The 21,075-nt window shown below is 42.3% G+C and overlaps 1 protein-coding gene across 1 annotated transcript in view; it reads right to left on the bottom strand.

Annotated features, from left to right (window-relative positions):
- The window catches only part of WRN (WRN RecQ like helicase), a 44,464-nt gene that overhangs the window by 1,369 nt on the left and 22,020 nt on the right, over nucleotides 1-21,075 (bottom strand). Inside the window, exons 15-34 of the mRNA XM_054392217.1 lie at nucleotides 20,644-20,726; nucleotides 19,814-19,920; nucleotides 15,247-15,434; nucleotides 14,942-15,119; nucleotides 14,170-14,351; nucleotides 13,065-13,166; nucleotides 12,620-12,712; nucleotides 11,494-11,632; nucleotides 10,222-10,392; nucleotides 10,051-10,142; nucleotides 9,400-9,475; nucleotides 9,154-9,227; nucleotides 7,245-7,323; nucleotides 6,728-6,840; nucleotides 5,729-5,843; nucleotides 4,613-4,726; nucleotides 3,945-4,107; nucleotides 2,566-2,780; nucleotides 1,898-1,969; nucleotides 1,002-1,166 (exon numbers count right to left, since the gene is read on the bottom strand). Coding sequence (XP_054248192.1) covers nucleotides 1,002-1,166; nucleotides 1,898-1,969; nucleotides 2,566-2,780; nucleotides 3,945-4,107; nucleotides 4,613-4,726; nucleotides 5,729-5,843; nucleotides 6,728-6,840; nucleotides 7,245-7,323; nucleotides 9,154-9,227; nucleotides 9,400-9,475; nucleotides 10,051-10,142; nucleotides 10,222-10,392; nucleotides 11,494-11,632; nucleotides 12,620-12,712; nucleotides 13,065-13,166; nucleotides 14,170-14,351; nucleotides 14,942-15,119; nucleotides 15,247-15,434; nucleotides 19,814-19,920; nucleotides 20,644-20,726 — 2,521 coding nt within the window. The remainder of the gene's footprint in view (nucleotides 1-1,001; nucleotides 1,167-1,897; nucleotides 1,970-2,565; nucleotides 2,781-3,944; nucleotides 4,108-4,612; nucleotides 4,727-5,728; nucleotides 5,844-6,727; nucleotides 6,841-7,244; nucleotides 7,324-9,153; nucleotides 9,228-9,399; nucleotides 9,476-10,050; nucleotides 10,143-10,221; nucleotides 10,393-11,493; nucleotides 11,633-12,619; nucleotides 12,713-13,064; nucleotides 13,167-14,169; nucleotides 14,352-14,941; nucleotides 15,120-15,246; nucleotides 15,435-19,813; nucleotides 19,921-20,643; nucleotides 20,727-21,075) is intronic.

Below are 21,075 nucleotides of genomic sequence, written 5' to 3'. Positions count from 1 at the left end.
TAGATGGATGACAAGACTTACTGTGGGACAATCTCTCTCTAGCAGGCTGATGGCTGTGGAAGTGGCACATTTCACTGAACCATAGAATAGTGGGGATTTGAAGGGGTCTCTGGAGATCAAGTCCACCCCCCTGCCAAAGCAGGGTCACCTAGAGCAAGTCACACAGGAACACATCCAGAGGGGTCTTTGAAGTCTCTAGAGAAAGACTCCACAACCACTCTGGGCAGCCTGCTCCAGGGCTCCAGCAGCCTCACACCAAAGAAGTTTCTCCTCATGTTGAGGTAGAACTCTTGGGTTCCAGTTTGTGTTCACTGCCCCTTGTCCTGTCACAGGACACCACTGAAAGGAGCCTGGCCACTTCTTGACACCCACCCTGCAGAGATTTATATACATTCATAAGATCTCCTCTCAGTTTTCTCCTCTCCAGCCCCAGGGCTCTCAGCCTTTCCCCATCAGAGATCTTCCACTCCCTTCAACATCCTTGTAGCCTCCATTGGACTCTCTCCAGTACATCCCTGTCCTCTTGGACTGAGGAGTCCAGAACTGGACACAAGACTTCAGATGTGGCCTCACCAGGGCAGAGTAGAGCAGGAGAAGAACCTCCCTTGACCTGCTGGCCACACTCTTCCTAATGCACCCCAGGAGACCATTGGCCTCCTTGGCCACAAAGGCACACACATTGCTGTCCCATGGAGTAACCTGTTGTCCACCAGGATTTCAGAGAGCTGCTTTGCAGCAGATCAACCCCTAACCTGTACTGGTGCATGGAGTTGTTTCTCCCCAGGTGTAAGACTCTGCACTTACTCTGGTTGAAGAATGCATCTTGTCTGGGCAGTGAAAGCAGTGTGCTGTTACTGAATCAAGGAGATGAACAAGAGGTGTCTGGTCATTCAGGCCAAGGTTTTTGGCCAGAGTAAAGAATGCAGGCAGCAGCTGGGATTTTGATTTGTTAAAGATCAGCATCATCTGCTCCTGGCACAGAGCTGCAGGCACAGTCTCACCTTTGGCTGAGAGTCAGCAAGCAGCTCCTCCTCATGACGACCGAGGGCAGGCTGATTCCAGCAGGCCAAGGCGATGGGGCTTGGGTGGCCTGCTGCCCCTCTGCTCCCTGCCTGGCTGTCATCTGTGCTCTGGGAGGCCTTTCCACGTGACACTGAGGAAGCTGGCTGTTACAGGGATGACAGCATTAAAGCTTGAGTCTGCACAAACCAGATTCAATGCAAATGCTATGGTGTGCAGGGAAAAGAGTTTGTAATTGCAAACAGAGTTCTAACCCCTCTGCTTAACAAGATCATAGAATCATTGAACAGTTAGGCTTGGAAGTGACCTCAAGGATCATCCAGTTCCAACCCCCCAGCCGTAGGCAGGGACACCTCACACTACAGCAGGTTGCTCAGAGCCACATCCAGCCTGGCCTTAAACACCTCCACAGATGAGGCTTCTACCACCTCCCTGGACAACCTGTTCCAATGTCTCACCACCCTTATGGGGAAGAATTTCTAACATCCAATCTGAATCTACCCATTTCTAGTTTTGTTCACAAGCTGTTTCTGATCTACTCCATCACAAAATGTGAGCAAGTGAAGTACATCCATTTCAAACACAAGGGAACTGGAACTTGGGATATTTTGTGCAGTGGGGAAGAATATTTCCTCCATCCCTGTGGCCCTTAAGAACTCGAAATCCTTGCTGCTGACTCAAGTGGTGTGTTGTCAAATGTGATTTTACAGCAAGTGTTTCAGCTAAGAAAAAAGCATTTTGAGCACATTCCTGATTTCTACATAATGCTGCCGGTCAGAGGCTAGAAGAGCCAAGGTGAGATTTTGGGATCAGCTCCAAGAGCATCACTAATGGCAAGTCTCCCATGTGCTTTCTCACAGCAAGAGCAGCTGCTTACCAAAGGCAAAGGCACCACTTGCAGATGGGTTTTCTCTGCTCCTTCCTTCAACGTTGGATTGCTCAAATTACCCTGTAAAAGCAGCAGCAATGCAAGGCTGTTAAAATCCAAGAGTGTTCATTAGCAGACTGAAAAGCTGTTTGCTACAGGGAATTATTAGAATCAGGATATCTTCTGAAGGAGGAATAAATGAAGACTATTTGGATTAGCTTTTGATTTGCAGTCTACTCATTTGTAGAGCATTAATTTGATTTCTAATAGCATCTCATTCTGTTATTAGCTCCAGCAGCTAACAGGAGCAGAAAAAAAGTAATCAGAGCTCATGCAATTAGAATGTCAGGAGGTCAAGTTCAGGAAAAGGAAGGCTCAAATACATAGAAACCAAACAGCACTCAGGGCTGCAAGAAAAATACATCTGGCTATGAAGGATCCAGCTTAAAGATTTTCATCCTGGGGAGAACCTTGGATTTCAGTTTTTTCTCCACTGCCTCAGCTACTGTAAATGCAGAATTTTACAGAAGACATCCCAAAGGGCTAGACAACAGCAAAAAAATGTTCATCCCTTCTCTGAGGCCACTATTAAACTGTGGTTGTGGACTTTTCAAGTGCCTGTCTGCAAGTCCAGGACTTACTAGGGTAGAGATGGTTTTATACCTTCTTTTACTAACCTGTTTTTCACTCCATGAGGCATCTTCCTTGCCTGCTTGATCTGCTCCTGATTTTTTCTGATGCTCATCTGACCACACCAACATTCTTCTGACACTTGAGCCATCCTGAGATTTCTCTCTACCCTTTTTCTCCAACAATGCCACAGTCATGCTGATGAGGTATGTTTCGATATTTCCTGGAACAAGTTTTCTAATTGCTTGAATTTTGGTGGTGTCTTGGGAAAAAAAAAACCAACAAAAAACAAAACAAAACACAAAACCAATATTAACTGGGTTTTAATCCTCCTGCCTCATTAAAGCACAGGATAGATTAAGATAGGGGAAAGACTGAAAAATAAAGCAATGGGTTTGACTTGTAAGAAAACAGTTCATAAGCTTATGGGATAAATCCCCACCTCACAGAATCACAGAATGGTAGGGGTTGGAAGCCACCTCCAAAGATCATTCAAGTCCAACCCCCCTGCCAGAGCAGGGTCACCCAGGGCAGGTCACACAGGAACACATCCAGGTGGGTTTGGAATGTCTTCAAAGAAGGAGACTCCACAACCTCTCTGGGCAGCCTGCTCCAGGGCTCTGCCACCCTCACAGGGACAAAGTTTTCCCTTCTGTTCCCATGGAACCTCCTCTGCTCCAGCTTGCCCCCAGTGCCTCTTGTGCTGTCCTTGGACATCCCTGAGCAGAGCCTGGCTCTGTTCCCCCCACACTGCCCTGCACCTCTTTATCAGCAGGAACAAGGTCACCCCTCAGGCTCCTCTGCTCCCAGCTCCAGAGCCCCAGCTCCCTCAGCCTGGCCTCAGCAGGGAGATGTTCCACTGCCTGCAGCAGCTTTGTGGCTCTGTGCTGGACTCTTTCAAGCAGTTCCCTGAGGTCCTTCTTGAACTGAGAGGCCCAGAACTGGACCTCATTTGTGCTCAGACAAACTGTCTGTCCTAAAACATCAGGATCACTTCTTGCATTTCTCAGCCTCCTTATCATGAACAAGTATCTTGCAGAGAAGTTGCACTGAGGAGATTCACCAGCTCTTCAGTCTATTTTGTATAGACTCCAGTACCTACAAAAAGACTTGGCCAGGCTGATGTTTCTCCAGAACCACTTGAGGAAATACAGATTTGAGAGTGAATCTTTCCAACCTTCACACAACTGAGTGGCAGGATTTGTAATGGGCTACTCTGTGTTGCTCTTTAATGAATCACAATTGCTTTATTTTACAACATAGTCTTGAAAGGAAAGCAATGACCCTGGAGTTGCCATGGTCTACTTTGCCACAGACCTTCAAGAAATGGGTTTTACCTGAAGCAGCAGCTGAGCTATCAGGTTTTCATTCCTTTCTCTGTATGCCACTGTCATGAGAGGCATCAGATAAGAGCTGTGATACTCACCTGAGTTAATGGGAGGATTGTGGATAACATCAGCAATGACCTGTTGAACTTCAGGAGTCAATCCTGCTCGCTGCAGGTTGACAGGGTAGCCAGCTTTCATTGCCTGGAGCAGGTGAGTGCCAACCTCAGAAAGAGGCAAAGATCTGGTCTCACTTATAGTCCTCTAGGGAAACAAATACAAAAGAAATTCAGATGGCTGAAGTGCAAAACCTCCAAACCTGGCCACCTCCTACTCTCCAAAAATCAAAGAGGGGATATTCACAAAGAATAGTGCAACAAAACTCCTCAGAACCTTTCATTACTCTCAATATTTACCTCCAGCTTGTAAAGAGCATCCTTTGAGGTTACTACTTCATAGCTTGAGTGCAACAGCTAAGCTTGAGGTTACTTCAGGTGATGGGAGGTTCTACAGAGGCAGGGTGACGTGTGGCCACCTCAGAGGGTCACTATTGCTCACACCTCATGTCACAGCACTTGCTACCACCCCCTTTCCACCCTGGGGCAGCTCTATCCCAGCAACTTCAGCCACAAAGGAAACAGATCAACCCAGCTCCTTCTTCATGAGATTTCTGGCCCAAAGCTCCAGATGCCTCCTGCTAAATAGCTATGATGCAGTTGACCTCCTTCAGTTTTCAAAGAGGAAGGGATCTCCACAGGGAAGAGCTTACCACAGAGAGATTTTTCTCATGAAACAGGACATATGTGACATGCTCTGAGGGAGAGAGGGCTCCTGAAGATGTTTCCTTCTGACCTTTAAATCCAGATGTGGGGAAGGCATCAGTCTAAGGCAGAAAAAGAGGATTGAGGAGAATTCTAATGCAGTAACAACCAATGGATCAGCCTCACATTACCTGAAGTTATCTGAAAGAGCCTAAAACTGGAGCCATTCATCTCTATAGAGGTTGGTTTTGAACACGAGTCCATGTTCCACAAAAATCAACCAAAGCAAAGGAGGAATCCAGATGGACAGCCACATATTCCCATCTTAAACCAAGCATGGGACTGTCCAAAGGGCTTGCAAAGAAAAAACACTAACCAGAAAAACAGTGTCTAGGTCAAGACAGCTTCCTAGGTGTTGCTCACTACACAAACTGGCATTCAGTTGGCTGCTTGGCATGGGAAAATCCTACAATTGTTTTTATCTTTTGCTCAACACATCTTGAAAATAAACTAGGAATGGTTTTGTTTCCCATTCCTAGATCCTAACAGCTTTCTGCTTCCTAATTCCTCTAATTCTCTGCTCTGTGGCCCCTCTGTAGTGGTGTGTCTCACCACAGGGACTGATGGGAGTCACTCTATTGAAAGACAAGAGTTAAAAATTAACTGTGAGGGAATATTTCCAGCAACTGGAAAGAAAAGGTCATCTGCTAGTCTGATAAGAAGAAACTTGGAGGAAACAAAGCCCTGCCCTCCAAGGCTCAACTCAAACTATGCTGAAGGAAGGCCTTTGGCCTCCAACCCCAAACAATAACTAGCACTAAGCTCTCAACAATACAGTACCTATTAGTCACTCAATCTGGTCAGATAAGTGACCTTTAGAATGATGTTCAGGACTTGAAAGATGTCCACTCCAATCTAGAACATCAGTCAGGTCCCAATCTCATTGCCAAGGAGCACATCCAGATTTCAAAGCCCTGGTTTTGTGCAAGGCTAACAAGTTCCACTACCATGCTTGGATGGAAGAGGTGTGACCAGGACAAGCTGAAGGAGAAATCTGACAGCTGCAGACCAAAATCATGTCTGTAAGGTTGTTACAGAGCAGCAGACACTTGAGTGAGTCATACCTGCAAGCCATTTGCTTGGCAGAAGTCCTTAATTTCAGCCAGGAGAGGGACCAACATGGTAGATTTTGCTTCAGACACACCATCAATTCTCTTCACATTCTCCACAGTCGTAGGCCTGGTTTAGGAGGAATAATAAAAGCCATGGAAATGTCCTGTGCCAGTGCTCTGAACATCAAATGTCTGCGAATGACACAAACTTGGGCTATGCATCTGTGAGTCAAAACTTGAAAATGTTATCACTGTGTCCTCAGCTCTGCAACTCAGTTCACTCTTTGTGCTTCTGAATCACAAAGCCTGACCACAGCAAAAACCTTCAAGTCTGCTGCTTAATACTTTGGAGGACCAGCCTTACCACATCTCTTTATTTACTTTCTACCTCCCAAGAGCACATAAGCCCAGAGCTCTTCCATGAAATAACACACACATTCCAAAAATAGGAGTGTCTAGTGCCTTTTAGTAGCCAGGGAAGGCACTTCAGGTACATTACCAGCTGAGCTGCCTCACAACACCCTCTCAATGAGGAAAAAAATGCTGGAATTTTCCCCTTTTCAGCAAGTGAGAGCAACAGTAAATTGTGTTTGTTCTTTTATACTCCAGAGTTACCCAAGGGAAGGGAACAACTCCTGACCTGTAGCTGACCCTTAGCAAGATAAGGACATATTAAAATGAGAACACCTGGGAGAAGCAGGTGGAAAGGTAAAGATTAAGAGAAAGTACTCTTCCCCTCTCCCTCTGACTGGGCAACTTGACAGGAGGTTTGGATACAAAGTCCAAGTCATTATTTGGGGTCATTTTACTAAGAACTAGAGTGAAGAAGCAAGTCTGATGTCAGTAAACAGTTTAAATCACACCAGTCAGTGGTCTACTGGTATTAGGGGTATTAGAGCAGACCAAGATCCTCAGGAGGAGCTGCTCCTCCACCAAAAAAGCAGAAAAGGGATTTGTGACTTGGCTTGCAAGCTGCTCAGTTTGCACAACATGCACCCATGCTGCCTTTACCTTAGTCGGGCCATCTCCACCAGGATCTTATTGGTTGCCAAGACAGCTGGAGGAATTACCTTCTCATTAGCTACCTTCTGTCTAGCAGTCAGCAACTTGCCATACAGAGCAGTCTGTGAAGCACAAAGCCAAATTCTCATGAAGCAGCTCTAGATCACTCACACAGGCATAGAATCATAGAATCATTTAGCTTGGAAAAGACCCTTAAGGTTTACAGTTGGGCTCTATGATCTAACAGTGCCAAGTCTGCCACTAAACCATAGAAATCTAAACTAAACCAAACTAAATCATAGAATTGTTTTGGTTGGAAAAGCCCTCTATGATCATTCAGTCCAACCATCAACCCAACACCACCACGCCTCCTAAACCACATCCCCACGTGCCATGTCCACACATTTCTTAAACACTTCCAGGGATGGGACTCCACCACCTCTGGACCCCCCAGAGGTCCCTTCCAACCCCTACCGTGCTCTCATTCTGTGTATTTCATGGATTATCTTCTCTTCTCAAATCTTACCTCTAGTTCTTTTTCTCGTGATGAAGCAGGTTCTGGGGGCTTCAAAGGTGATCTCCTCAGTGGTGAGCGCTCTGCAAAACTAACAGAAAACAAAGCAGTGTGAAACAAACCTTGTGTTAGACCAATTTGTTCATCAGTGTGGCACAAGGCTGTGGCAGAACAGCAGCTCAGCTCACTTAGCCTTCTCTGACAGCACCATCAGACTGTGTTCTGGCACTTTGTGCACTCACACAGGACTGGATGCTGGTTGGGGCAGAATCAGCAGCATCCCTAAAGGTAAAAAAACTTCCTCTGTCTGGTCCTGTAGCTTAGAAATAGTCTCTTCCTGTACAAAGCTCAAGCAGGTGGAATTGGAGTTTTGTGAGAAAATGCTAACATGAATCCTGGCCAAAAAGAATTCATAACTTCCAAAACATCAGTGACAAAGACCACTGCTGCTGTGCTGTGAGCAGAATTAGCTGATGCTACCACTAGGCATGTCTGCCTAGAGAGCAGCAGCACAGCCACCACTCCATGGGCTTACACATTTTGGGACAACTGCCCCTAAATTAGATTGCTATGATTATACTGAGAGATCTGTTAGCAGACAGGCTGTAATAAGAGCATCATTTCCTAAGCAAAGTATGAAATAATACTTTGCAGCCGTCCCTGAAATTATTTTTTTCTTTACATGGCTACAGTGGCAATTATTCAGCTTAAGTGACACATCCTATTTTCCTCTGGATGGGAGAATCAAGCTGTATGCCTGGAGGAGGACCTGAACTGCTCAGAAATTCAAGGTGGGCTTAATCTGAAGCACCACAGCAGTCAGGAAACAAATTACTTGACCTGAGGGAGCCTCAACTTGATCTCAGTCTTCTCCAGACTGGTGCAGGGAGGCAGAAACCTACCTGCTCTCTTACAAGTCCTGCACAAGGCACATGTTCGGTTCTGCCAGCTTTAAGAGCATCACAACTTCGTCACTTTTTTTTTTTTTTTGGGTACCTGAACTATTTGCAAACTGGGTTGAAATAACCCTGTTCTGCATTTCTTTCAACCATCACAAAGGCATAAACCATGGGCCCAGGAGGAGTATCCAGTCTACATGTCCTATTGCTCCATTTTTCAGAGATTCATAGAATGGTTTGGGTTGGAAGGGACCTTAAAGATCATCCAGTTCCGATCCCCCTGCCATGGGCAGGGACACCTCCCACTAGCCCAGGTTGCTCAAGGCCTCATCCAACCTGACCTTGAATACCTTCAGGGAGGGGACATCCATGACCTCCCTGTTCCAGTGCCTCTCTACCCTCACTGTCAAGAATTCCTTCCTTTTACCAACATTTGCTACTTTTCTTGCTTGGATTTGAAGTAATAGCAGTGAGAAAGTTTGCACTTAGGATCACAGAATGCACTGGGTTGGAAATGATCTCTGAAGGTCATCTGGTCCAATCTCCCTGAGGGAAGCAGGGAAGGGGACCTACAGGAAGGCTGGGGAGGGACTGTTCAGAAGGGCTTGTGGTGATAGGATGAGGACAAGATTTGAAACTGGAGCAGCTTAGACATCAAGAGGAAGCTCTTCACAATGAGGCTGATGAAATACTGCAACAGTTTGCCAGGGGATGTGGTTGAGAGCCCAGTCCTGAAGACATTCAAGGTCAGGCTTGGTGTAGCCCTGAGCAGCCTGATCCCTGCTGACTGCAGAGGGGCTTGGACAAGATGACCTTTGAGGGTCCCTTCCAACCCAATGCAATCTGTCAATCTGTGAATCCCCAACTAGATCATGTTGCTCAGAACCCTATCAAGCCTGATATCAAAAGCATTTTTACAATCACTTCCCATAGGAAAAGCTGGGTTTAAGGATCATCCTATAACCACTATCCCTGTTAAGTGTCAAAATCAGACAATTCTGGTTTAATTTAGAATACTGTACCTGTTAAGCACATTGCTGCTGCTTGGAGAATTTTTACCTTTTCTGTCATATGAAAACATTTCATACAGAGACATCTATGAGGGAAAAAAAAAAAAAAAAAGAGAACAAAAGTGTTCATTTCCCAGGGTTTCTGAAGTTGCTCTTAGCAGCAAAATATCCATCTGGTGACCCCATGATACCCTTGCAAGATTTGAATGTGAGCAAGCATGGACCACAGAGCAGAGGAGGAGGTGTCCTTACACAGACCTGCTTGACTGGTGACTGCTTTGTTCCTTTCACATCCGGGGAGTGCTGCATTGAGAGGAGAGGTACAGGTCTGCTGCTGGAGTAAGATTAATCACATCTTAATCAAACCAAATTCATAGAATCACAGAATGGTTTCAGCTGGAAGGGGCCTCCAAGATCATCTAGCTCCACCCCGCTTCCATGGGCAGTGATACCTTCCACTAGACCAGGTTGCTCAAGGCCTCATCCTTCAGGGAGGGGGCATCCACAGCCTCCCTAGGCAACCTGTTCCAGTGTCTCTCCACCCTCACCATAAAGAATTTCTTCCTAATCTCCAGACTAAATCTCCCCTCTTCCAGCTTCAACCCATTCCCTCTCATCCTATCACAACAAGCCCTTGTAAAATATTTCTCCTCAACTTTCTTGTGTCCCCCTTCAGGTACTGGAAGGCTGCCCTCATACCAGCAGTCAGAAGTGTCTATCCAGGCACTCCCACTGATATTTCTTGTGTTATGCCAGTAAGGGAAAGATCAAGTGATCTACAAAAAAATCCAGTGCAAATGAGGTGCTGAAGTCTCTTGTCCAACCTAGTCCCCTCAAGAAGCAGGCTACAGAAGCTGACACTCTGTATTTAAGTTAATCAAAAAGCACCCAAGAGAACACAAGAATTACCTTCTAGAAGGTCTGTGCAGATTAAGGTCTTCATTGGACTGTAGTAGAAGACTTGGATTTGAGGGAGATTCATTTTTCAGCCAATTTCTACCCTGGAAGAAACAAACCCTATAGCTTAGCTATGGATTGCTCAGAGCAGCTTTCAAAGGGTAGCTTCACTCTGAGAAGTACCTTCAGGGTAAGCATGCATGTGGTTGTAAACTCTTTCTGCCCAGACACTTCTTTGAGGAATCCTTCCAGTATCAGCTGTTGGCAGAGCAACTTCCACCAGTTCTCAGGCCACTCTTTTCCACTACCAAAGAGAGGGTGCTTTCGGTATCTGTTTGGCAAGCGTTGAGAGGCCTGAAATGGAAAGATTTGCTCAGACTTCTCTTGTGAGAGAAAGCTTCCACCATAACCAGCTGTAAGCAGTTATGCTGCTAAACTGAGATGTTTGTCTCAATACTGTCCCATGAAGATGGCAACCAAAGCCCTTGAGAAGGGTATCTCAAGTCCTCCAGTCCTGTGAGATACCACAGGATCCATGGTGGTGTCTATCTACCTCTTTGCATTTGTTATTTCTTGCTTTTCTTCCTTTTCTTTATGTCTAACTTTTCCTCCTGCACATGTAAGTGAAATAAGATTCAAGTGATTTTCTCAACCAACTACTTGGTTTCATTTGGGGTGTCCTTAAAAGAACCTTCTCATCCACAAAAGCAGATTGAGACATCAGTAAACCAAAAAACTTGGGATGTGAGGAACATGTCCTCAAGAGGAGGGAGGACAGAGCCAGGCTCTTCTCAGTGCTGTCCAATGACAGAACAAGGGGCAATGGGTGCAACCTCCTCTGGAAGGTTCCACAGGAACATAAGGAAAAACATTTTCAGTGTGAGGGGAACTTTGAAAACCCACCTGGATGGATTCCTGTGTGACCTGCCCTAGGTGACCCTGCTCTGGCAGGGGGATTGGACTCAACGATCTCCAAAGGTCCCCTCTAATTCCTATCATTCTGTGACAAACCTACACTTCGTCCACAGAACTGCAAAAACATCTCCCTTCTTATATGGAAGGGGTCACAGGAACAACTAAGACATCCAGAGCAGCAAATAAAGTCATCCTAGTGCAGCCTGTATTCCATCCTCTGAATATTTTGTGCCCTTTTCTTGACCCACTCTAACAGGTCCATGTTCTTCTTCTCCTGAGGGCTCCAGAGCTGGACACAGCAGTGCCAGTAAAGTCTCAACAGAGCAGAGAAAAAATCCAGCTTGCTGCATGGGAAGTGTTGCTGAACAGGTTCAGAAAAATCCAGACAACCTCTGCAGATACTCAGCTCTCCAAGAAAAAGGTACTAAATATATCCCTCTGTGTGTGTGTACACATGCCACAGATCCAGGTATTGTTTGGTGGGACACTAACAGCACCTCCACTCTCAGAACACACACAAGAAACTTGTCTATCACTTACAGACCCTCGGAGGAACAGAATGGGAAGTCTGGTTCCAAACTTCTCCTCTGTGGCAATCACTGCAGACAGCAGCTGCTGTGCTTGCTTCCCAAAGTCCTGCAAACCACCCTCTGAGTCTCTGGGGACTGCACAATAGGCTCTGAAACACACAAAGAAAATGAATTTTAACAGACATACAAATACAGAATCCTAGCATGGTGGGGTTGGAAGAGACCTCTGGGGAACATCCAGTCCAACCCTGCTGCTAAAGCAGGGTCACCCACAGCAGGTTGCCCAGGATCACAATGTCCACGTGGGGTTGGAACCTCTCCAGAAAAGGAGACTCTACAACCTCTCTGGGTGGCCTGCTCCAGTGCTCTGCAATCCTCAAAGTAAATATTTTTCTTGTGTTTAGGTGGAACTTCCTGGGTTCTAGTTTGTGCCCATTGCCCCTTGTCCTATGATTGGGAATCACTGAAAAGAGTCAAAAGTCCTTCCACTAAATCAGGCTGCCCAGGGCCACACTGAGTCTGATCTTGAATGTCTCCAGGGACAGGGCATCAACCACATCTCTGGACAATAGGTTCCACTATTTTACCATCCTCCTTATGTCCAGTCCTTTATCATGACTTCAGGGCAGAGAGGAGAAACTGAGGAAGGTGTTTGTGCTCCTCTGTGTGACTATGAACCCCAGGCTTCCCTTCAGCACATCAGTGAGATCACTAGCAATGCTAGAGGGAACATATGTCAGCACATGTTGTAACAGCTCCCTTAACACTCTGCAAATTTAACCTTAAGACACATAAAATGAGTGTTTTCTTTTGGGATTAATTACCTAACAGGACTTGAAAGTGATGAACCAAAGTGTATTTCACAGCCTAAAAGGGTTCAGACTTCCACTCTTAGGAACTCTGAGCATACTTTGTTTACAGACTTCCCCCCCACAGCCTAACTTAAGAGCATATAAACTGCCTCACAGCTCAACTCTTTAGGAAAAGGTTAGAGGCAGTTGTTCAAAGATAAACTTCAGGCTGAACATCTGCATGATCAGATGCATTCAAAAGTCAATTCTTTCAGATAATTTGCCTTGTAAATCAGCCTGAGAGAACACAACCCCTTGCATCAGTCTTCAGGGAAGAAAGCTTACCTGGACCCACAATTATCACAGCATTCTTCCGTGCCCATGATGCCAGAGGAAACCTTTCGGAGTTGTTTGTCTTCAAAATGAGACAGGATTATTCTACCCAAGGGAACAGAGGGAATTAAATAAAAGAGCAAGAATTTACACATTAAATTCATTGCAGAAAGAGTTGAAATCAGCACCGTTAATTAATTCACTGGGGAGCCAATTATTTGGCCTGGATTCCTCTAAAGAAAAAGTAGGGGGGGAGTGAAAAGTAAATAAGGAAATATTTGATGTGTGTGTAGAAGTGGGCTGAAGGTTCTATTTTTTAACATAAAACATGTCTGCAGAGCACATTGTGAGTACAAGATGCCTCCTGCTCACAACCTCCAGTTGGGACAGAGTCACCCTGGCTCTTCCCACAGCTGCCTGAAATGACAGCAGGCATTACACAGATTGCAGCACTCACTTCCTCCTGCAGCTGTTGGACACGAGGTACTTCTCCATTTTCTCCAACATCTTCAGCTTGTACAATTGGAAGTTTTTGTTGCGTATCTCAGTGATAAGACGTCTGCCAGTCAAAAGGAAAAAAATCAAGAGCCTTAAACCAAAGGAGGTGGTGGAGTCACCAGCCCTTCAGGCCCAGACCCCAGGCCTGATTATTAACAAGAGAAGTGGCCAGGGTCTATCACTGCCTGCTTGGCAAAGCATCTTCAGAAAGCAGAATTAGACAAGGGCAATCTCGATGAATCCTAGAATGGCTCAGGATGGAAGGGACTTCAGAGGTCATCTGCTCCAACTCCCTGCTACGGGCAGGGACACCTCTCAACTAGCTGCCCAAGGCCTCATCCAACCTGGCCTTGAACAGCCCCAGGGAGGAGGCAGCCACAACCTCCCTGGGCAACCTATTCCAGAATCTCACCACCCTTACACTGAGAAGCTTCTTCCTATGATCCAGTCTGAACTTCTTCTCCCTCAGCTGCAGATTGAGGGTCCAGAGGAGGGCCATGAAAATTATCAGGGGGTTGGAACATCTCTGCTACAAGGACAGGTTGAGGGAGCTGGGGGTGTTCAGTCTGGAGAAGAGAAGGCTCCAGGGAGACCTAATAGCAGCCTTCCAGTACCTGAAGGGAGCCTACAGGGAGGATGGAGAGAGACTGTTTCCGAAGGTCTGCAGTGGCAGGACAAGAGGCAAGAGCTTCAAACTAGAGAAGGGCAGATTTAGATTGGAACAAGTTCTGCACCATAAGGGTAGTGGAACACTGGAACAGGTTGCCCAGGCAGGTGGTTGAGGCTCCATCCCTGGAGATATTCAAGGTGAGGCTCAACGAGGCCCTGGGCAGCCTGATCTAGTTGGAGATGACACTGCTGACTGAAGGGAGGTCAGAGTGGATGACCTCTGGAGGTCCCTTCCAGCCTGGACCAATCTGCGATTCTCTTCCCTTAAGCTTAGCCTAGTATTGTGTGTACGCAGGAAAGGACTTGGAACCACGTGGAAAAATAAACCCCATTTTGACCCAACCCCACCCTGCTCCCCTTTCTTTTGGTCTGTCGAAGCAGTTGCCTTCATTTACCTGTTGAAAGTCAGGTCTGTCCCAGTCCACAAGACGTGACAAGAAGCAGGAAGCCCATCACGACCAGCTCTCCCGATTTCTTGGTAATAGGATTCCATTTCCTTCGGGGCACCGTAATGAATAACCATCCGGATATCTGCTTTATTGATGCCCATTCCAAATGCCACTGTAGCCACAACACACTACAAAACAGAAGCCACATGCCTGCATGGTTTGAAATGAGCATCAACAATATGCCTGGATTAAGGCTCGTGCACTTGGTGACAACTTTTTGTTACAGACTGAAAGATTCAGCCGAAATTACAGCATCGTCAAACTCACATTTAACTTCCAAAGTACTTTTGTTCACACTGCCTTTTTTTTTTGTCATAGAGGAGGAGTTTAGGATTATAAACAAGGCAGTGATTATATCTTGTGGCAAATGCTGGAGTGTGTTCAAGCAGCTATCAAAATGGCACAAAAATCTATTGTGAAGAGCAATACCAGAGTTCCAGGATAACTCTTTGCCTGCTTAGCTGCAGGAGGAAGCAAGCAGCTCACAGAAGTTGTGATGATATTGGTCCAGCTACCGTTATTCTCCTCAGAAAAAGGAAAAGGAATTTGAAATATAAGCCAGGAATCCTATTACTGTCAGCTCAGAGCAGAAACTCCTCTGCTCAGAACTGAGGACAAACAGTAAATGGGAAACACATGCTGATATTCCCAAATTCTTTCCTCTACCAGAAGCTCTGTAATTATAAATAGGATTAAGTGGACTTAGTTTCCTACGTACCTGAATTTCATCCCTCACGAACTTGTGGTGAGTGTCCCTCCTCTGTTTGAGTCCCATACCAGCATGGTATGCACCACAGGCCACATTGAGTTTAAGCAGTTCAGACATAACCCGTTCAGTGGCCTTTCTTGAAGGGCAGTAGATGATGGTGGGGCCTTCAAACTCATACACAAGACTCCTGGAAGTAATAGAAACATGTAAAGACACAGAAGAAGCCACCCTTCTGCAACTAGGTTCTGACTGAACCTAGTTGAAAAAGCAAAGCAGCTTTTCCAGCAGCTCACTTTCTTGGGCGCTTTCCTTACCTTCCTTTCCTGACAAGGAACTTCTTCAAATCCCTACAGATATCTCCACTTTGTCGGTCAACTTCTAAGTACAAGTTAGGTCTGTCAAAACTAGTACATGTAACCTGGGGGGTCTTCAGGTTCAGACATTTCATTATGTCCTCTCTCACTGATGGACTTGCAGTTGCTGTTAATGCAACAATGGGAACCTGCAAAAAAATAGAAGAAAAGCTTCCAAGAGCTGTCACTCTTGATATTTCTTTCTAACTGAAATCAATCATGAGTCAAAACTGAAACAGATTCATGTACTTGTTTAGATGCTGTTTCTGATCATTGGGTCACAGAATGTGAAGGGTTGGAAGGGACCTCCAAAGATCATCCAGTCCAACCCCCCTGCCAGAGCAGGGTCACCCAGTAACACATCCAAATGGGTTTTGAATGTCTCAAAGAAGGACACTCCACAACCTCTGTGAGCAGCCTGCTCCAGGGCTCCAGCACACTCACAAGAACAAAGTTTTCCCTTCTGTTCCCATGGCACCTCCTCTACTCCAGCTTGCACTCATTGTCCCTTGTCCTGTCATTGGACATCCCTGAGCAGAAAATAAAATAAAATTCAAAAATAAAAAATAAATAAAAAATGAATTTAAAATAAAAATGAAATATATAAAGTAAATTTAAAAAATATTTTTAAAAATATATAAAATAAAAAAATATAAAATACATTTGAAAACTACTTTTTAAATTATATAAAGTAAAAAATAAAAAAATAAAAATAAAACAAAAATAAATAAAACAAAAAAAACCTAAAAAATAAAAAGCAAAAAAAAAAAAAAAAAAAAAAAAAAAAAAAAAAAAAAAAAAAAAACAAAACCAACAAAAACAAAACAAAAAAAAAAAAAAACCCAACAAAAACCAACAAACAAAAAAAAAACCAAACAAAAAAAAACAAACCAAAAAAAACAAACCAAACAAACAAAAAAAAACCCAACAAAAACAAACAAACAAAAAAAAACCCAACAAAAACAAACAAACAAAAAAAAACCCAACAAAAACAAACAAACAAAAAAAAAACCCAACAAAAACAAACAAACAAAAAAAACCCAACAAAAACAAACACACAAAAAAAACCCAACAAAAACAAACAAACAAAAAAAAACCCAACAAAAACAAACAAAAAAAAAAAAAAACCCAACAAAAAAAAAAAAAAAAAAAACCCCAAACCCAAAAAAAAAAAAAAAAAAAACCCAACAAAAAAAAAAAAAACCCAAACCCAAAAAAAAAAAAAAAAAAAACCCCAAACAAACAAAAAAAAACCAAACCCAAACCCAAACAAACAAACAAAAAAAAAAAACCCAAACCCAAACCAACAAAAAAAAACAAAAAAAACCCAAACCCAAACCAACAAAAAAAAACAAAAAAAACCCAAACCCAAACCAACAAAAAAAAACAAAAACCCAAAACCACACCACAAAAAAAAAACCAAAACCCAAGCCCAAACCAACAAAAAAAAACCAAACCCAAACCCAAACCAACAAAAAAAAAACCCAAACCCAAACCAACAAAAAAAAACCAAACCCAAACCCAAACCAACAAAAAAAAACAAAACCCAAACCCAAACCAAAAAAAAAAAAACCAAACCCAAACCCAAACCACAAAAAAAAAAACCAAACCCAAAACCAAAACAAAAAAAAAAAAACAAAACCCAAACCCAAAACAAAAAAAAAAAAACCAAACCCAAACAAAAAAAAAAAAAAACCAAACCCAAACCAAAAAAAAAAAAAACCAAACCCAAACCCAAACCAAAAAAAAAAAACCAAACCCAAACCCAAAACAAAAAAAAAAAAACCAAACCCAAACCCAAACCAAAAAAAAAAAAACAAACCCAAACCCAAAACAAAAAAAAAAAAAACCAAACCCAAACCCAAACCAAAAAAAAAAAAACCAAACCCAAACCCAAACCAAAAAAAAAAAAACCAAACCCAAACCCAAACCAAAAAAAAAAAAACCAAACCCAAACCCAAACCAAAAAAAAAAAAACCAAACCCAAACCCAAACCAAAAAAAAAAAAACCAAACCCAAACCCAAACCAAAAAAAAAAAAAACCAAACCCAAACCCAAACAAAAAAAAAAAACCAAACCAAAACCAAAACCAAACAAAAAAAAAAAAAAACAAACCCAAACCAAAAAAAAAAAAAACAAACCCAACCAAAAAAAAAAAAAACAAACCCAACCCAAACCAAAAAAAAAAAACCAAACCCAAACCCAAACCAACAAAAAACAAAAAACCCAAACCCAAACCCAAACCAACAAAAAAAAACCAAACCCAAACCCAAACCAACAAAAAAAAACCAAACCCAAACCCAAACCAACAAAAAAAAACCAAACCCAAACCCAAACCAACAAAAAAAAACCAAACCCACACCAACAAAAAAAAAACCAAACCCAAACCCAAACAAAAAAAAAAAAACCAAACACAAACAAAAAAAAAAAAAACAAACCCAAACCCAAACAAAAAAAAAAAAACCAAACCCAAACCCAAACAAAAAAAAAAAACCAACAAACCAAACCCAAACCCAACAAAAAAAAACCAAACCCAAACCAACAAAAAAAAAACCAACCCAAACCAAACAAACCAACAAAAAAAACCAAACCCAACCAAAAAAAAAAACCAACCAAACCCAACAAAAAAAAAAAAACCAAAACCCAAAAAAAAAAAAAAAAACCAAACCCAACAAAAAAAAAAAAAAACCAAACCCAAACAAAAAAAAAAACCCAAACCCAAACCCAAACCAACAAAAAACAAAAAACCCAAACCCAAACCCAAACCAACAAAAAACAAAAAACCCAAACCAACAAAAAACAAAAAACCCAAACCCAAACAAACAAAAAACCCAAACCCAAACAAACAAAAAAACCCAAACAAACAAAAAAACCCAAACAAACAAACAAAAAAAACCCAAACAAACAAACAAAAAAAACCCCAAACAAACAAAAAAAATAAACCCAAACAAACAACAACAAAAAAAACCCAAACAAAAAAACAACCCCAAACAAACAAAAAAAACCAAACCCAAATAAACAAAAAAACCCCAAACAAACAAAAATAAACCCCAAACAAACAAAAAAAAAACCCCAAACAAACAAACAAAAAAAACCCAACCAAAAAAAAAATAATAAACCCCAACCAAAAAAAAAAATAAACCCCAACCAAAAAAAAAATAATAAACCCCAACCAAAAAAAAATAATAAACCCCAACCAAAAAAAAATAATAAACCCCAACCAAAAAAAAATAATAAACCCCAACCAAAAAAAAATAATAAACCCCAACCAAAAAAAAAAAATAAACCCCAACCAAAAAAAAAATAATAAACCCCAACCAAAAAAAAAAAATAAACCCCAACAAAAAAAAAAAAAAAATAAACCCCAACCAAAAAAAAAAAAAAAAAAAAAACCAAAACAAAAAAAAAAAAAAAAAAAACCCCAACAAAAAAAAAAAAAAATAAACCCCAACCAAAAAAAAAATAATAAACCCCAACCAAAAAAAAAATAATAAACCCCAACCAAAAAAAAAAAAAAATAAACCCCAACCAAAAAAAAAAATAATAAACCCCAACCAAAAAAAAAAATAATAAACCCCAACCAAAAAAAAAAAAAAAAAACCCCAACCAAAAAAAAAATAATAAACCCCAACCAAAAAAAAAAATAATAAACCCCAACCAAAAAAAAAAATAATAAACCCCAACCAAAAAAAAAAATAAACCCCAACCAAAAAAAAAATAAACCCCAACCAAAAAAAAAATAAACCCCAACCAAAAAAAAAAAAAACCCCAACCAAAAAAAAAATAAACCCCAACCAAAAAAAAAATAAACCCCAACCAAAAAAAAAATAAACCCCAACCAAAAAAAAAATAAACCCCAACCAAAAAAAAATAAACCCCAACCAAAAAAAAAATAAACCCCAACCAAAAAAAAAATAAACCCAACCAAAAAAAAAATAAACCCAACCAAAAAAAAAATAAACCCAACCAAAAAAAAATAACCCCAACCAAAAAAAAATAAACCCAACCAAAAAAAAATAAACCCAACCAAAAAAAAATAAACCCAACCAAAAATAAACCCAACAAAAATAAACCCAACAAAAATAAACCCAACAAAAATAAACCCAACAAAAATAAACCCAACCAAAAAAAATAAACCCAACAAAAATAAACCCAACAAAAATAAACCCAACAAAAATAAACCCAACCAAAAAAAATAAACCCAACAAAAATAAACAAAACAAAAATAAATAAAACAAAAATAAAAATATTCCTCACTATTAAAGCAGGAGCTTAGGGACATCATCAACTTCAGAATAAGGATGCAAAGTAATTTAGTTTTGCTAAGGTCTTGGTAGTCCAGGTTCAAAACAGCCTTCATGTAAGCATGTGGAAAACCCCCACAAAGGTCAATCATACACACAGGGACAGCATAAACTGCAAACCAGGCAGCTGCACCCAAAGAGCAGCATCCAAAGCTTGGTATTTCCAACTGTCCTATAAAATGAGAACATCCTTCTCTTCCAAATCAACCACAGCAACACCTCACCAATGGCAGAGCACCCTTCAACGAGCCCAAGCTCCTATAGGAGTTCCTGAAGTCATGGCCCCACTCAGAAATGCAGTGAGCTTCATCAATAGCTACGAGGGCAATACCTGGTGGGCAGAAGAGCACAGCATGGACACCTTACCAAGCCAAACCAGCAGTGACAGAACACAGACATCCCATTCTGCTCAGTGGCAAGCTTTCTTCTGAATGCACCAGAAGTCTCCTTTAAGTATTTGTATCCCAAATGCTTTCTGCTGTTCCAACTCCTCAAGCCCATTTTTGTAACAGCCTCTTTAGTAACAAGGCCCAAGAGCTTTGACAGACTCCCACCCAGGAACTTTCATAGAATGGATTGGGTTGGAAGGGACCTTAAAGATCATCCAGTTCCAACCCCCTGCCATGGGCAGGGACGCTTTCCACTGGACCAGGTTGCTCAAGGCCTTGAACATTTCCAAGGAGGGGGCATCCACAACCTCCCTGGGTAACCTCTTCAGTGTCTCACCACCCTCACTGTCAAGAATTCCTTGCTAATCTCCAGTCTAATTCTCCCCTCTTCAAGCTTCTAATCCATTCCCACTCACCTGGTCACCACAAGCCCTTGTAAAATGTTCCTCCCCAACTTCCTTGTATCCCACTCAAGTCCTGGAAGGCTGCTTCCCACTCCCAATCTCCAACATCCCTCATCACAATAGGTCAAAATCTCAAGCTACCTCTGATAGGACCTTTTCCTAGCCCTTTCTTCCCAGACTTTCTTAATAATAGTCACAACTGGTGAAAAACATTCAAGATTTAAGCTGCCTACCACATCCACAACCTTATCCACAACTTACCAACAGTTTGGTGAAGAACCTGAAGTAATTGTAAGTTCCCTGAACAAAATTCTGGAGTCATATATATGACTCTGTACTGACCCCTGAAACAGCAAGAAAATATTGTCACAGAAAGGAGTAAAAAAAACCCCAGGTGATTCAAACAAATAAACCATGATTGTCTAAAAGATGTCAGTGAGAATAAGTACAGATTTCTGGATAGGGAACAACAGAAAGGGAGTGAAGGCTGGAGAAAACATTCCAGAAGAGGGGAGAAAGCAAAGCAGTGCTCAGCATTACAAGGAAACAGCAGCCTTTAGAACAAGAAGAGACTGTTGTGATGACTTGGTGACAAACACAGGTTTAAGACTTGTGTAGAACCATGGGTGAATCACATCAGAGCTGAATCAACAAGCCCCATTTTCCCAGGGGGTACAAGAGGGTGGCTATAGC

Source organism: Indicator indicator, chromosome 25, assembly GCF_027791375.1.
Source record: "Indicator indicator isolate 239-I01 chromosome 25, UM_Iind_1.1, whole genome shotgun sequence".
NCBI classification, from domain to species: domain Eukaryota; kingdom Metazoa; phylum Chordata; class Aves; order Piciformes; family Indicatoridae; genus Indicator; species Indicator indicator.
This window is presented reverse-complemented; position numbering and strand designations above follow the sequence as displayed.